Genomic DNA, 16,972 nt, shown 5'->3' with positions numbered 1-16,972 from the left:
ACGCCGAAATGGGTTTAAATTGATTAAAAATGTGCAAGCACGCGGGCATGCCATCCAATCTACATAGATATGGTAATGATTTAATGATGGACAGACGCGCAGATGACCTCCATCATCCCCCTTCTTGTATGCTGTCTGCACGGTGCCGACGATTGATTCAATCGTGTATCGGGGCGGTGTGGACTTTGGAATTGCAAATGTGTGCGCTAATCCAAATATAGCGCGCAGCGCAGCTCGATACGGTTGCGACGTGGAGCTATGCGGTGTGCGGGTGATTTTAGGCAATGTGCCAAGCAAGAGGACTCATCCTCAATGTGCACATTTATTATTTTGTATTGCAATAAACATGACCTTGAACTATCAACCATAATGTTAGTCAAGTCGTAGTTTGTCCTTTTACCGTCATCGCGGCTGTGCAGAGAACAATTAGAAAAGATTTTAAATTTTAAAATAACGGTCCGTTCACTCTATAAATGCAGCCTTTCCCAGAGTTACGCGACACTCGAATTACGCGAATTTTTAATTTTGTTACTGTTAGGTACAATTTGCTGCAACAAGCAGCAAAATAAATAAATTATGTTTGAAATCGCTAAATGCACAGAAATAAGAGAATTTTCTATATAAATTGTATGAAATAACTAATAATGTGCATAAAAGTACTAAGATGAATAAAATTAGCTATTTAACAACTATATTTTGGATAGAAAACGTGATATTTGACTTACGCGAAATGTCCCTGGAACGCACGTGCTTTACTTCAAGCAATTATTTAAATTATTCTACATCTGCAATCCTTACTCGGTTGCATGTATGGGTGTTCGTTACTGTGCCACAAAAAAAAAATCGAGAAAGATTGCCATCGTGTCGAGATAGTGTAAACAATACAGCGGCTTTTTGTGCAGGCTGAAGCACTGCGTGTGTCAACCGAGCTTAAGCAGATTATGAAAAAACAGTGGGATGCTCCATGAATTTTAAAAATTGTTTAAATAAACTTAACATTGTCCTAGCACATTAAACAAAAATTACACTTAACATTTTAAATCATCAGCTAATTTAAAACAAGTTTCCATAATTTCGAAAAGATTTCAAAGAAAAACAATTAAAAATGACTTTTCCTGCACGAGCTGTCAACATCGCCGTCCTGCACACCCGTTCCCACTGTGCACTGTGCTGTGTTTTGCGTTCGGGGGACTGTGTGATGAGCACGGTACGGGGCAGCCTGTGAATTCTGTGTTAAATAACGTGCAAGGCAACATCGTTCCGTTGGTGGCCGAGCTGCTGCTTTGGTGCTGCTGCCCCAGTCTTACCGTACCGTGTACCGGGTGTCCTCCGCGCGTGTGTCCAACCTTAGCTCAGTGAATCGCGATTTCACCCACCCTTAAACTTCTGTGCGCGAGATGGCAATCCGATCCCTACGGTATGTGGCCAGCGTCGGTGCGAACGTGCCGAAACCTGTGGCCTGCATCGGTGGTGCGTTGCAGCAGCAGCAGCCGCCATTCATCGGACACATTGCACGAGTTGGAGCAGGAGCACCCAGCACCAGTGCCGCTGCCAGCTGGTCCGCGTCCGGAACGAGCGTACGGTTCTTCAGCGCACTGCACCACCACCCGTCGGCCCAGGGCAGCGACCGACGGTTCGATCGGATCGTGGCAGAACGTAACGTAAGTGTTGCGCGCTTACGCAAATCAGGTTTCCCCTTGAGTGTGGCCGGGGCCTTGTCTGTGTGAGTGTATGACGGGCGAAGAGGATTTGCGAATCGAAGCAACCTTTGGACTTTGAAATGGCTTCCCGCTAGGCGATTGTTGCCGATGCTGCAGTCGGCGGTCGCTGTACCCCCCCGACGATGATTTGTATGCTGCTTCGCCGATACCACATTGCACGGCGCGGGATGTTTGGGAGGAAGTTAAGGGAGGCAGCGCGAGAAAGTGTGCTGCTGCTGCGTTCCACTTCTGCTTTTCTGTACGCGCTCCACCACCACCACCACCGTTGGTGCGTGCAGTTACGGCCTGTAGGCGATCAACAAAGAAATGCAGGGGAGAGAGAGGGAATTAAATGCATGTGGGCCTGCCCGCTTGCAATCTAGCTTGTTGGAAACGAGGGGAGGAAACTATGCTTTTTTTCTCAATGTTTCCCAATGCGTCACAAAGCATCACCCCGGAATAGAACTTGCTTGGCGCTATGGGGCCCGATTCAAGGTCGAAATCACATTGTAGAATGGTTAGAAATTCAAATAGATGTGTGTGTGTGTGGCAGCGCATTCTAACGACGGAATAGGGTAGAAAGCAAATATTTAGCTAGTAGAAAACTCGTCGCGCCCGTGTACCGTGTCTTTTTGTCTTAATCTTGTGCTGGGTGCAGGTCATCGAATCGGGTTATAGCAAAAGGGCACCGCAAGATTATGCGAATGAGTTAACGAAAAAAAAAAACACAATACAAACGCAGCTTTAATTGAAAATCGCATTTTAATAGCAAAGTAGGGGAAAAAATGTTGCAATATATCAAACGACTCATCTAATGGGCAGTAAAGCGCTTCAAATCCAAAAGCAAAGGACCCGTTTGCGAATGAAAATGTCAAACGCTCACAGCAAACTTGTTATGACAACTTCCCATCCTTCTCTGGACCACCACCACAACACCCCCTTAGTGCAAAAGACAGCAGCTTCAAGTGGCAGCTGCTTTGATAAGCCTTCTAGCATCGCGGTCAGTTGCTCTGGTGGGGGGGGAAAAACCTCCAAGAACCGGTGCAGTCTTCTAATTTGGTCCATCGACCCAGCGCTACAGCAACACCGTCGTTTTACCGTGCGTGCATTAGCTACATCGAGCATAAACAAGCATTGAAAAAAAGAGAAGGGAAAGTGAACATAGGCCCTAGCTGCACAAGTTAGTAGGCGACCTTGAACTAGCCAGAGATTGCAAAACACACACCTAGCCGTACGGGAAAACACGCAAAGCGGTGAGAAGGGGGAGTGGTTGATTATGTTTGCTGTTCATAAAATTGTGTTTATAATCAAAGCAAACATTTGTGTGTTGCCATAGTGGAGGGACGCTTCCTTACCTGTGCATATCCCCCCACCGGACCTATCCCAAGAACCTGTCAAAATTGCAACTCCAGCAGCTTGTGTGTACCACACCGATCGGGACCCTTTTTCGCTATGCGGTTTGCAGTGCAAAAAAGCCCTTGCACTCTGATAAGCCGCCAATGGCTAAGCTCGAGCGATCGAAAATGTAAACCTTCCCTGGCAACAAGAACAAAACCGCGCCTCCATTGTCTACGCAAGCGAATGACTTGCACAACCGTATGGGGCTGCTCTTTTTTGTTTTTGCTTCCTTTTAATTTCCTCTTCCTATCTACGAGTAAAGTTTTAGAGCATTAGTTTAAGCTACGGTTCGGTTTCGGTGCATAAAACTAGAACCGATGTTACGTAAAAAAATATGGTCCCACCAGGACAACATCGTACGATCCTGTACCGGCCAAAATCGCTTTTTTTTATCTTTCGCTCTCTGTATGTCGCCCCATCCGCGAGCACCACACACCCACTCCCCCACGTAAGGGATTAACCACCCTCGGCACTCAAACACACACCTGGCCAGGCGCGGCTCTGCTGCTTAATCATATTGACCTTTATTTGTGGATTAAAGGCACCACGCAACATACATCTATTTTAAGGAACGCATCATTATATGATAAGAGCCCTTCTGTGAGGGACGTTCGATAAGGGATTTAAAAGTTGTGTCCAATTATTGCTTCACCACAGAGAATAATGTTACGGATTGTTATTTTTAAAAATAGTTCCTTAAAAAGGATTCTTTTCTTTTTGTACCTTTTTCCAGCTCTGTGCCCCGAAAGTGCACACGATGGTAAACGCTCGCACGGTGGCGACGCAGGAAATTAGCCGCAGCATTCAACTGTTCACCGACAAGCCGAGAAATGTGGAAAAGGATCAGCAAACCCTAAGGTATTGTGATGCTCGATGCTCCATCTCGAGCAGAAAGGAGACAGGAGACAGTAATCACCCCACTCTCGCTTTTCACTTGCAGGCTGAAGCAACAGTGTGACCGGCCGGCGGTACTGATCATCTCCTGGCTGAATGCGCGCCAGAAGCATCTGGCCAAGTACGCCCAGCTGTACATCGACCAAGGGTTCGACGTGTTCTGCACGCACATCACGCCCTGGCAGCTGCTGTGGCCCGTCAAGGGAACGCAGGTAAGCTCGGACCACCCGTTCCCTTTGAATACAAAGCACTAATTTCACGCTTAACCCACCCCACAATTTCTCAGTTGGTAGCGGCCGAGATTGTCAAGTTTCTCAAAAACAACGACTTCAAGCACGGACTGGTGCTGCACGGCTTTTCCGTCGGCGGGTACCTGTGGGGCGAGTGTTTGGTGCACATTGCGCGCGATCTGCCCAACTACCAGGTGGTGCTGGATCGCGTCATCGGGCAGGTGTGGGACAGTGCGGCCGACATTACGGAGATATCGGTCGGCGTGCCGAAGGCACTGTTCCCCAAGAATCCAACCCTGCAGAGTGCGTTGAAAAAGTACATGCTGTAAGTTCTTTGGGAGGGTTTGGTAATGGTAACACGGCTTTTTTAAAACGCACAAAACATACATTATGCTCAAAGGTACCACATGAAGGCTTTCCACGAGCCGGCCACATCGCACTACATCCGCTCGAGCCAGATGTTCCACACGAATCTGCTGCGCTGTCCGGCCCTGTTTCTGATTTCGAAAACCGACCCCGTCGGTACGGTGGAGGCCAACACGCGCGTGAAGGACAGCTGGGAGCAGAGCGGCGTGAAGGTACGGTTGAACGAAAGCTTTGCGTAACATGTGTATGTAAATCGATTATTAATTGCTCTTCATTGCGTTTCACCCCCCACACACACACCCACAGACGACGGTCAAGTGTTGGGATCGTTCGCCGCACGTCGGCCACTTCATGAAGCATCGGGACGAGTACGTCGATGTGCTGTTCCACCATCTGCGGCAGCTGAATCTACCGAGCCTGAAGCAGGATGCGCTACTGCGGGCCAAACTGTAAATGCCCACACGCACACGCGACGCCCTGTGATACTTACGACGCGACGTGTGTTGGAGGGGGGGGGGGAGATGTTCGGCTCGTCTCGTACCGCCGCGCCCGGTGTGTTGATGTGCGGTGTGGCCCCAAAAGGCCGACCAAAAACCAGTCGCAAGCTGGTCGGAACAAAACAAAACATACACACCTAAAAAGCGGCAGAAGGCCAAACGGGATGTTGCTGAAACGATGCAAACAATTATATGAAATTTATTAGGCACATTTTCTGTCGAGGTGGGAAAACAAGCATTATATATGGGATATTTTAAGGAAACAGATTCAAAGTAGGTGTGCACCACTTCTCTCCCAAACACACCCCCAATCAACCTTTACAAACACATCCACACACACACACATACTATTTTTTACTACTGTCGAGCGCTATTACGGTTGTATCATCACACGTACGACACGTGATAAATGCTAATAATTGTATTTTTTTCATGTTTTTTATCTTTCTTTTATAATCAATAATCTACTCGTTTTTTTATAGGTTAAATACTACAGCTTTCCATGATGGGAAATCATTAGAAACATTTACTTTCCACCAATTCCCGAGTACAATACGGAATGGTTTTCCGTTTTCGAATATCCACATTACACAACCGGACATCCTTGTTTACCGGTATTAAGCCCTTGAACCCGCAATATATTAATGAAATAATCCAAATAAAGGTGTGAAGTGTAGACATCAAACAGCAAAGCTGCTTTCCGTGTAAATTTTATCGCGTTCATCGCATCCGAAAGCGAATGGAAATTTCTTTCATTCATTGCGCAGTGACACACACAAAATTACTCAGAAACATTATTTAATTTAATAATGATAATAATAATAATAATCATAATAATGGCTAACTCATATTAGAATATACGAGCTTACTTTGCGCACGACTCCCTTCGTGCCATCCCTTGCGCGCGCAACGCCCCATCCACACATTCCTTCACGTTCGTGCATGTCTCTTTTCTTTTTGATCTCATTTTCTGTGCGTTTTGATACCATATAGGCAATGCTGAGAAGAGGCTATATTAATGGTTTTATGTTTGTTTGCATGGTTTGTTAGTTTGGAGACAGCTGCGGGCTGATCGCTGTCGTCCTGTAGGAGGCATCCTCCTTCTTTCCAAGCATATTAGTAGGTAGCAAATTTGCTCTGCTCAGTGGTTGAGAAATGTTAATTTAAGTAGAAAAATAGAAGTTTTATCAAAAAAACAACAACAAAAGCCCGAACACAACACGCATTCACAACAGACTGCATTATATCCTTTTATACAGAGCATGTTGTAAGGGGTTTTGTTGTAAGTTGTACCAGTTGTAACAGTTTTGCCGTTTGCGACTTCCAGTTGCGGAAGAAAAAGAAGTTGTACGGTTTATAATTTGAAAAAATGGTTATTTTTGTTTATAGTTGCGTTCCCACGTCTCCCCGCGCCCGTCCACGTGTCTTCTTTTGCACTGTTTGGTGCACTTTTGCGGCTTGTGCTTATTATTGCATTGTTTGTTTGTTTGTTTGTTTAGTTAATTTGTTGACTGTGTGATTTATGTGATAATAAGACAAAAGAACCTATCTGTATCTGATGTTTCTAGGTGATTTGTGTGGGTGTGTTTTTTTAGTTGGTACTATTAAGTGTTGAATCATAACATTTTTTTGCTTTTATCTCGTAATAGTCATTTTAGTCAGACGGGAGAATTTCAGCATAATCTGCTAAGAGAACGAGTTAATTATTTTAGTTTTATTTAAACAAACAACCATTAAATATTTTACCTTTTGTTTCGTTTGATTATAAAAAAATCTTCCCTTCATTATCTGTTGTCTCTACCATAGTTGTATGTGTTGTTAGTTTTCTGTTTCTGCTGTAGGTTATCGTGTGTGTGTAAATAGGAAATGGTTAATAAAGTTACAGAATACTGAATCTGAATATTGGCAATAGGCAACAGGAGGCGGACGCAAAAGTGAATATCGTGTTTTTTTTTTTTTAAATAAATGCTATTTGCCGAAACATTTGCGCCACAAGAATATATAAAAAAGACGGTCCAACAATAATTAAACCTCTCTCGAATACTTTAACTATCCAAAATGGAAAATAATTGAATAGAGATAGTAAAATCATTAGCACTGCTCAACCATGCTTTTGCACTGTAAAAGTGTTTTACCTTTCCATGTGTTTTGCTACTATTTGTGTGGTTGTGTGTTTGTGTATGGCTGTAGATCATTCGTACGCGGCCCTCTGCTCGGGACCGCTTCCGGTAGCGCCCATACTAACGTTCCTTCGTTCAATATGATACATAATGTATGCACGTGTTCGCAGTACAAGATACTTTGCTTTCCGTGCCGTTGTAAATGTTTGTTTTTGCAACGTGCATTGGAGGTTGATGATAAATTGCTCGGCTACACTCTCACTCAATCTCGACAATCTCCTAGTCTCTTCCTGCATTTGGCTGCCACCTTTTTAGCTAATTTTCTGTCTACAAACTACGATCAGCATATCTCATTTGGCCTTCCCGTTGACTAAAGAGAGAGAGAGAGAGATAGAGACAGGGAGATAGAGGGTGCATTACATATAAGTTATAACACTTTGTTTTGATCACACTTTCTTTTCGTTTGTTTTGTGCACGGATTTGTGTGTCTCCCTTGTATTGGGGGGAGATTGGGGGAGGAGGTCGGAACACATTTCCTCCTCTGGTTAGTGTTTGCGGTTAGAATATTGTGTTTAAGAGCGTTCTCCCGTGCAAATCACCTTCTCAACTACCTTCCCATTTGGCCTTTTCCCTCCACACTGCTGGCTGGAGTGTATTGTAAGAGGGAACACTTTCCTTTAGACAAACTTTTGATATTTCTACTCTCATTTTTTATCATTTCTCATACCTACAACTTGAACTAGCCCCCTTCCCTACTTCCCACTGCTAGCAAAAGTGCGTCATATCGCAAAAAACCCCTGCAACGTTGAGTTTGAGTACGGGAAAGTAATACGATTCATTTGTTAACCTTCCATTGATTTTTGCATTTAAATCTCCTTTTGCTGTGCACGCAGCGTGCTTTTCTTCTGTGACTTTCTGTGTATGTGAATATATATAATTGTATATATATAGATTTGTGTGAGCTAAATCACTTTATATCTGTTTCTTCTTATCTCTACTATTCAAAAAACAATTGCCTAACGCAGTTTTCTTTGTCCCTCTAATTCTCTTTCTCCCACTCTCTCTCTCTCTCTCTCTCTGTTCTCTCTTCCCCAGTGCTACACCAAGGTGATTCTGAGCTGTTGCTGAGAGAATCAGCTGAATCTGTATAGTGCAACTGCAGGTTGCGTTGTGCACCTTCTTTCCTTATTTAGTTCAGAATTTCGTTTTCCCCTTACATTTTCTCTTTTTGGTAGTATTATGTCGCATGCTTATGATAGTATCCGTATAGATACATACCTTAAAAAAAAGGAGCATCACGCTTAACTAAAATATGAAACAAGTGCGATCATCTCTGCGTTGTGCTACTTTTCATTACCTTTCGTATAATGCTAATGCGGTGACAAACTCACCGTTTTAAGAAGTGTCCTTCGACTCATTCGACTCGCTTGTTCACTCTTCTGCACATTCATTCATTTCAGCCCGTCCCCCGTTTGCTTGGTTAACTTCTTTATCAGGATGATGCCGGATGTGTATCCGCAACCGCATGCATCCAGTCTTTGCTTTGCGCCTTTCTGCGTGCTCTAATATACTCACTTAACAAGCTAAAGTTTGTGATCATGTCGTTTGTTTCTGTGCGCGTTTACCCTTCCTTGCTCACTCACTCTACACACAAAAACACACTACTGCAGGTTTAGGTGAGCCAGTTTGGCTTTCGACAGCAGATCGGTCGTCCGCAGGATCGGATGCCGCAGCAGCAACGCACTCTCCGCGGAGATGATCGGCAGAGAGTTTGTCCAGTGAAAGTTGATAAGGTGACTAATACTATCGAAGACTCGATCTTTGGTTCGTACCTACAAGGAGGGAAGAGCTTTACATACGGGGTTTCTGTTTGCCGTATCACTGCACCGTGCGGCACTTACGATTCCTTCCGGATCGATCAGCAACAGGTGCTTGGGCGAGTTGTTCTGCATGCCGGTCAGCACGTACTGGCCTTGCGTGCCGGCCGATTCGCGCACCAGAAAGTCGCCATCGTTCTTCAGCAGATGCTCGGACTGTGCCCGGCTGATGCTGCCGTGGTACCACGATTCCGTCAGCAGCTGCGACCTTTGTATCTCGGACGAGATGGTAAATGGTTCTAAAAGAAACGGAAAATTAATTGTTGCGTCGAAAAACAGATCCATTTGCAGCAAAGGACTTACGCATATCAAACACATCCTTTACGATCGTGCTGGAAGAGATTGACTTATTGCTGTGCGAATTGTTGGTCGCGTTTGCATGCTTGTCGTTCACGTAGTCGTGACAGGGAAGCGGCGTATTTAGATCGATCAAATTGCTCGGTATCCTTTCCCGCGTTTGCTGCAAAGGGGACAAATAAATGAGGTTAGCAAAAAAACCCAACTACACCACGTTTAAAACACCCTGAACGGCGTCTACCTTTGCGCTGGAGGAACTGTGCGACTGCGACGACGAATGGTGATCGTTCTCGGTCAGCAGGTCGGGCGGCATCTTGTCCGGCAGGTCATTGTAGTACACCTTGTCCGTTCGCGTCAGCTCGTGGAACTTGCTCTGCGTTTCCGGCTGCTTGAAGAACTCCTTGTACCGCAGCTCGAACGCTTGGCCGACGGTGGCGATCAGGTCCTGCGTTAGACTGCCGCCACACTCCAGCACGTAGCAGGCGCGCCATTCGTTCAGATCCTTCGCTACGTACGCCACAAAGTCCAGCGTGTCCTAGATACCAACAAAATGTTAATTAGCAGCGTTCAGCCAAGTGTTAGGGACCGAAGGCTAAGGCGCGTACCGTATCGCCACCGGAAGCGAACGATATTCTCGGCATGTCGTGCTTGGCGATGATCTCGCCCGTGTCCACATTCACCAGCGACAGGTACTTGCTGGAAACCGTCAGCGTGACGTTGGTGCCGGCATGCTCCATGTCGGGCGTATCGGATATGCACTGCAGCACACGCTTGTCGACTCGTCGCTTTTTCGAGCTTTTCAGGCTGGCCGCTTCGCAGACCCGATTTATGCATTCTCTGCGGGGGTGGGAAGGGTAAGAAATTTTTTGACCGGTTAGTGATTGTTTGGTAGGCGGCGTTGCTGGTTGAAGGGTACTCACTTTGCCACCTGTGATCGCGTTGGGAAGTCAAGCTTTTTCATGGAAGCTTTAATCTCCAAACATCCGATGTACTGTTGGGAAATGGCGGAAAAAATGGGAAATACATATTAATGAATTACATAAAAAAAAAAACATTTTATTTGTCTAGCTCAAATCCATAAAAATAGTGATTTAAAAAAAACCTCATTTCCAACTCATCTATCGTTAATTTCTCTAGGAAAGCATTATCAGCAATGACTTTCAATAAATCAATCCCACCAGCACCAACCATACGCACAATCAAAACGTTGAAAATAAATGTCTCGTTGCGAGATTGTAGGCAGAATTTAAAACATGATACTCTCTTCCTTCCTTCCTTCCTTCTGCCAATGGGGGGCAATGGCCGAGTGACAGTGCCCTACCCGAAACGGAAGCACTGCGTGCCGGCCGATTCGCATCGATGATTCATTAGAATACCAAATGGGAAGCCAAATAGTGGTACGCGCGCGCGATTTCGATTTCAAGTCCGATTTCGATACCCAGGCCTCGAGCGGGGACTGCGAAAAGGCGCCACAGCTAAGCACGCATGTACACACACGCATACACACACGCAATCCCCACTTCCGGTTAGTGGTTATTGTTTGTTTGTTCGTTTGTTGAAAAAAGTCTAAAATAGCATTACGTGCATGCGTGGTACGGAATGCAAATAAAAATTGCATTCTGCTTCGTCGGTCCATCACTATCGGGCGAAGATACTTCACTATCACCGTGAGTTTGCTTTAGTGAAATACAATCTTTAAATTTAGCAAACAATTTTACATACAGTAGCGCGACACGGATGACGTCAGCGGATGTGTTTTTGGGAAGGCGTTTTTAATTGTTCGCTCCGAGAATAGGCCCACGAACGGTGAAACGGGTCTTGGACGATTCTTAGGAATTGGAAGCAACCCGCCGATCTCGGAAATGCTGGTTAGATATGCTGGTATGCTGCATGATTCATGATGTGTGGTTCCCATCGTTGCCGTCTTTGCAGGGTTCGCTCGCAAGCCATCGCAAGCCGCCATGAGCAAATATTTAAAGGGCAATCAAGTAAACACATTTCAGCAATCTCAATGCTGACTCGAACGATCCATGCATCCATTGGTTTGAGCGGTCTATAATTCGAGTCAGCAAAGGATATAGCGGAATTTAGGGGCATGTGTGCCATCTTAAGCATTTCATGTTACAACTCACTAAAACGTGTTTGTCAAAAGCCGATTTAAATCTCATAACCATTTTACATCTATTTCTTCACTTATAAATGAGTTTCGCTTGAAATAAGTGAAAAGAAAAATATTTTGAAGCGTTTGATAAAGGGTTGAAAAAGACGTTGTTTTCCCAAATCCCGTTTGCCCAAAATGGGGCAAAACGGCCACCTGGTTAAAATATAAGTATTTCTTTGATAATTGGAGATTTTTACGTGTGTGGCACTTTTGTGGCACGAGGTGGCTCTTTTGCCCCAAAAGGCGTAACTATTTTGAAATAGAATTTCGGGCAATCTTGCCCCAAATTCCATTAATATTAAAATTGATTTTATGCATTGAACCCGGCTAGATGATAGAGAGAGAAGCCCTGTAGTATGTCACACGATTCTTCCTAATTTCGGTTGCTGTTCTTCCAGCTACGAGAAGTTGGGTGACGGCAGGTCGAAGTTCCGTTCCTTTTATTCCACAGTCACTGGGTTTCTGTATGGCAAGATGACCATTTATCTTCTGAATTACTGTTTTGAGCCGATTGATTGATCGTAAACTGGAATAGGGAATCCCGCAAACAGAACATAACAGAAATAGGGAATTCTACAAACTAACATGTATACGCAAGTGCCACAGGGCACAATGCAATGAGAATGTAGGAGAGTAAGGAACAATGCATTACATTTGAGTAAAATACAGATAAATATAACAAATGAATAAAAAATAAAACTAATTGACGGACTTTTCATAAGGAAAAATGATGCTAAATTTCATTCATGACAATTTAAATTTCAGAGCAGCTCTCTAAAAACTAAATAACAATCATCCCAGCGTTGTTTGTTGGCATCTCAAAGTATTCGCAAAATGAGGACGTTTAAAGTATTTGAAAATTATTAATATATAACGATTATTTTGCATGGGACATGAAAATCGTTTCGTTTTTTTACCGAATAGATCTTATTCCTCCAGTGTCATAGCGGCACGTTCAAGACAAAACGCTAGGAAATGAAAAACACGCGCTCTTGGTGCGCTTTTTTTTGTAATCTAAATAGACGCAATTATACTAAGATAAACAAAATAATCTTTTGGAATTTACAGCTTTTTTGCGGAGGCACGTATGTTTTCGTTAAACGTCAGCAAGCAACCCAAACAACCGGAAACCGAAACAAAAAAAAACAACTTGATTATACCTTTCCTTGCATTTCTAACTCGCAAGCAAGTTGTACGACTGACAAAATGATTTAATTTTGAATGTTTATTTTTCTACGACAATCTTCTACTTTGGTTTGAATCTGCTGATAGCTGTGCACACTCCTAATAAACAATATCCTTCATAGTATGTAGCGTTTTTTGGCGATATGAGCTCGCGTTTCGATCAATTTCCTTTCCCCATTTGTTTACCAGGGCTTCCGGTTGGCCCACATTCTTAACACCTGCTTAGTCACGCATAATTTTAGCCATAATCTTCGCTTCCCCGAGCGTATCCCATTTGCGCGATGCGGGACCTTTGCCGCTGCAGCAACAAAAGGATAAACAAAACACCCCGATGGGTGGTGAATTCTTTGGCTAAGCGTTTAACCCTTGCCTCTTTGCACATTGATTGTTGTGCCGCCCCGTCCAAACGCCATGTGGAACACGGTTCTTTACGCTTCAAAAAAGGGGGGAAACAAAATCCATGTCAGCGTCACGTACTTAAATTGTGATAATCAGAGATAATACTCAAAACAATTGGTGTGACCAATGCATGTTTTATGACATTTTTGAGACCAACGCTTAGCCAGTCACTATGTCATGACTGATTTTTTTTACTGTGATCAGTTCTGCAAAATGTCACTGACATAATCATGACAAATTCCGGCTGAAATGATCCGGTGATGATCAGAGGTGAGACTCAAACAGTTTGTGCGACCATCACATGCTTGGTGACATTTTGTGCGACCAACTCTTTTGCTGCTTGGGCCACATGGGCCACACAAGCGTTGGGTGCCAAACAAAAAAGTCACCAAGCATGTGATTGATCCGCCAATTGTTTGAGTCTCACCCCTGATCATCTCAGTTGTGTACGTGAGCTAATTTGAGCTTAATTTCGTTTCAGTCATGAGTGTTGGTGATTGAAACGTTTTGGCATTTGGCAGCACTGTTCACAGGCAGAAAAAGTCATTATTATGCTCAGCTTGTCAGTCAGAGTATCAAGCGCTAGAATCAAGCATTCGCCTGTCGCGTTCGGGATGCCATGACGCACTTTCATTGAGTATCAGCAATAAGCATCAAGCTACCACGGATATGTTGATTGTTTTCGTTGGTGAACGTCTCGTGATGCTCATGACATTATTTTGCAGCACTGGATTTTACTGCCAGTGGGAACCATCATTACTTTTCAACACGCATCAGGGAACATTTTCGCTTCCCTTCAAACAATAAATTGTGGCAGTTATTTATATCAAAGCTAAGAAAGAGTGAGAGAGTGGTTATAATATGAAGAACAGCAACGAGAACGAAAGAGTGTATGTGGAAGATCTGTTTGCCGATCCGGGCTTTGCCAGATGCGGAAGGAAGAAATAGGAAAAACCGGAAGTCGCAAAACAAAGAAAAGACGGTCCCCTCGCGTGGGGTGTGAAAGGGGGTTAAGAATTTTTCTACACACACTCACAGTGTGGAGTCCGGAAGCCGGTAGGAAGGCCGGCCGACTTACCCGCACGTCAAACGTAACACCTTCGTTCATGATGACATGATCCGGATGCAGCCATTCGGGGGCCGTTTTCGAGCTGCTGACCCCTTTCTCCAGCCCGGACGATGCTTCACCGTTGCGTGGCATTCTTGTTGCGTCGTCGCCCAAGAGCACTTTCTGCTGCGTTCTGCACTCGCTGGGGTGTGGAATTTTTAAATCAAATTACAGTGTGTGTTTGTGTGTACGCCCCTACGCCACTAGCTACAGCGTTGTAATGCGCGTGTGGACACACTCGGAGCGCGCGTTTGCTGGAGCACTAAACTATGTTCGTCTATTTTAAACCATTCTCCAACGTCTTACACCCCCACACAGGCACAGGCACATGTCGCACGCGGTCTTGGGTGGTAAAAAATATTCTGCCAAGCTTCAAAATCCGCCCACTGGTGGTACTGGGGATGGATGAAAGCACTTTTGTTTATCTTGCCCGCCGGTCATCACCGAGCTGCTGATGATCGTCGTCGTGGCTTGCTTCGACCGCGCGCAGCCACCATACGGCCGGCAACATTTTCTTTCGCTCGCCACCGCGGCTTTTGTCGCGTTTTCTTTCCGTTCCGTTTCCTTTTTCTTAGCAACGGGGGTTTTTTGTTGTTGTTATTGTTGCTGTTTTGGCACCTGCCGCCGTCGTCGCACACGTTCTTCGATTCTTTACTTCCTGTGCTTCTTTCAGCGGGGGTAAGTTCTGTTTTTTTTTCTCCAGTGGTTCCGGTTTTGCCCGTGTGACTCGTATTATTTCTGTCTTTCTCTCCCACTTGCCGACCCACACACACACACACACACACACAAGCACGCTCTTGCGGACGTTCCGATTCGATGGCTGTCGCTGCCTTCCCTTCCACCTTTCCTTTGTACGGCGTATTTCTTTGCGTCTCTACACCGTTACTTCCGCTACAGTCCGCGACCGGAAGGAAGGAAGAAATGTGATCCGGTTTTATTTCCTTTCCTTTGCTTTCACACTACGTTTCTGGGAACAATCATTCACACACACATATAACACACTAGAACGATGAGGTTTATGTTTTACCGCCTTTTACCCAAGGGCCGTCTTGTTTTCATCTTCGTCACCACTTCACTGTGGGGGAGGAGAAAGGTGAAAAAAATAAGAAAAAAGCCGTTTACACACCCTGAAACACTGGAGCACTTTTTTATCATTTGTACAACCCACACACACATATCCACAAGCACTTTTTTTTATCAAAAAGCGCATACACTACCGGGCGACAGATCGCGCAGACCCTGCACTGCTTCACAATTGATTGTACTTATGATTCGCCATCGCCTACTCACGGCCTTTCCATTCAATAGGATGCGAGATGATGATGATGTTCATGATAGCAATGATGATGTGTTGTGTATCCTTGAACACGAATCAGCCAGCTTGCGTACATTAGCAGACGCACACAAACACGCGCACTGAGCCGCCACAGTCTATGGAGACAGAATCCGAAAGGAATGAACTTCCCGACCCCTTGGCACTGCACTTAGTCATCGTCTTGGTTGGCGGAGAGCAGCGAGCGGGGTGGGATATTTCGTCATATCCAACGCCCTTTCTTCTCTACATCCCAACCCAAGAGCCTTTCAGAAATGCGGTGGAGCAAAGGTGGGTGTGTGAGCGCGGGCATGGAAAAGGATTGACAATTAGCAAAATGTTTCGTTCGGGGAGGGGAAGTTCTTCCGTTTTTTTTTCGGGGCGTGTGCCGTGTGTATGTTTTATAATAAGCGCAGTAGGGAGACACAGTGCGAGGTCAATAAATTATGCTTCCGGAGAAGATACGTGCAACAAGGCAATTTAGGAACACTTTGAAGCGTTTAGATTCGAGATTTGCTAAACCAGGAAACTTATTCAAAGGGTTAGTAAACATTTTGGTCCATTTTTTTAAGCCGTTTCTTGCTCGCCTGGAGTGCGGTTCTTTGACCTTCCAGGGCGTTCACGTCACGTCCGGGCACCGTTTTGAAAACAACCATTATCCTCAGCTCACTTTGCTCACCCCGAGGGGATGATTTTATGCATTTATCGACATCAAAACACAACCCCCTCCAACACACACACAGATTGTGTGTACGAACATTCCAAAACACACACACACAAACACACGATGTGTGAAGGAATTCCGTGACCACTTCCTTTAGCTACGTTGTGCTGCAGCTGGACGAAATGGACAACGCAATTCCACAACACACTACCGCCTGGAAACGGGCGGAATTCACAGACATTCGACCGGTTTGCCTATTTCACAGCACAGCAGCATCGGCCGTTTGCCGCAATGCACACACATACACACACTACCAGCAGGCAGGGCAGGGACATTGTTCCAGAACATCGGAACTGGGGGAACTGCACAACATGGCAAAGTGCACAAAACAACATTAAAAAAACACACACAGCCGTGATCTTGTGTTGGCTCTTATGATAGCAAGCCCGCCAGCGACACTCAACTTATCAATGGTAAAACCATTACCGACCGACTTGTGGGGCGCGACGAACCTGGTCCGGAAAACACCCGTGCTGCACGGTACTAGGAGGATGCGATACAGAGGAGAACTGGTAAACTTTTAGCTCGACTTCATTTTTGCTCTGTTATTTTTTTCTTCTTCTTCCCCCGTTTGCCCGTATTATGACGTTTTGGTAAACAACTTCAATGTGACAGCGCCGCGCTCCGTTTATGGTGCCGGGTTGGGTAGTTACGCCTTTCCAGCACAATGGTAACGGCTGGCGTTTGTTTTGGATCGTGATTTT

At 45.1% G+C, this 16,972-nt stretch overlaps 2 protein-coding genes across 8 annotated transcripts; one reads left to right on the top strand and one right to left on the bottom strand.

Moving 5' to 3' along the window:
* The first annotated feature begins 1,157 nt into the window (after positions 1-1,157).
* On the top strand, positions 1,158-5,777 carry LOC120955157 (uncharacterized). Of its 3 annotated transcripts, none has more exons than XM_040375712.2 (6): positions 1,158-1,661; positions 3,832-3,956; positions 4,039-4,204; positions 4,279-4,547; positions 4,623-4,800; positions 4,895-5,777. In XM_040375712.2, exons 1-6 carry the CDS (start codon positions 1,398-1,400, stop codon positions 5,039-5,041), a joined length of 1,149 nt encoding a protein of 382 aa, XP_040231646.1. In that variant the 5' UTR covers positions 1,158-1,397; the 3' UTR covers positions 5,042-5,777. The 3 variants fall into 3 exon arrangements, with proteins under 3 accessions (XP_040231646.1, XP_040231650.2, XP_040231648.1); XM_040375716.2 differs by lacking the exon at positions 1,158-1,661 and adding an exon at positions 2,525-2,799; XM_040375714.2 differs by lacking the exon at positions 1,158-1,661 and adding an exon at positions 2,846-2,953.
* Positions 5,778-5,866: 89 nt separating this feature from the next.
* On the bottom strand, positions 5,867-16,819 carry LOC120955156 (SHC-transforming protein 1). 5 transcript variants are annotated; one of them, XM_049610737.1, is made up of 8 exons: positions 16,721-16,819; positions 14,203-15,307; positions 10,300-10,370; positions 9,985-10,216; positions 9,621-9,914; positions 9,386-9,542; positions 9,107-9,321; positions 5,867-9,037 (listed from the first exon to the last, which is right to left on the bottom strand). In XM_049610737.1, exons 2-8 carry the CDS (start codon positions 14,323-14,325, stop codon positions 8,867-8,869), a joined length of 1,263 nt encoding a protein of 420 aa, XP_049466694.1. In that variant the 5' UTR covers positions 14,326-15,307; positions 16,721-16,819; the 3' UTR covers positions 5,867-8,866. The 5 variants fall into 5 exon arrangements, with proteins under 5 accessions (XP_049466694.1, XP_049466693.1, XP_040231645.2 ...); XM_049610736.1 differs by having other exon boundaries at positions 16,695-16,813; XM_040375711.2 differs by having other exon boundaries at positions 16,699-16,813.
* Between the last annotated feature and the right edge of the window lie 153 nt (positions 16,820-16,972).

This window comes from Anopheles coluzzii, chromosome 3 (assembly GCF_943734685.1).
Source record: "Anopheles coluzzii chromosome 3, AcolN3, whole genome shotgun sequence".
Lineage (NCBI taxonomy): Eukaryota > Metazoa > Arthropoda > Insecta > Diptera > Culicidae > Anopheles > Anopheles coluzzii.
Note: the sequence above shows the minus strand (reverse complement) of the source record. Positions and strands in the feature narration are given on the sequence as shown.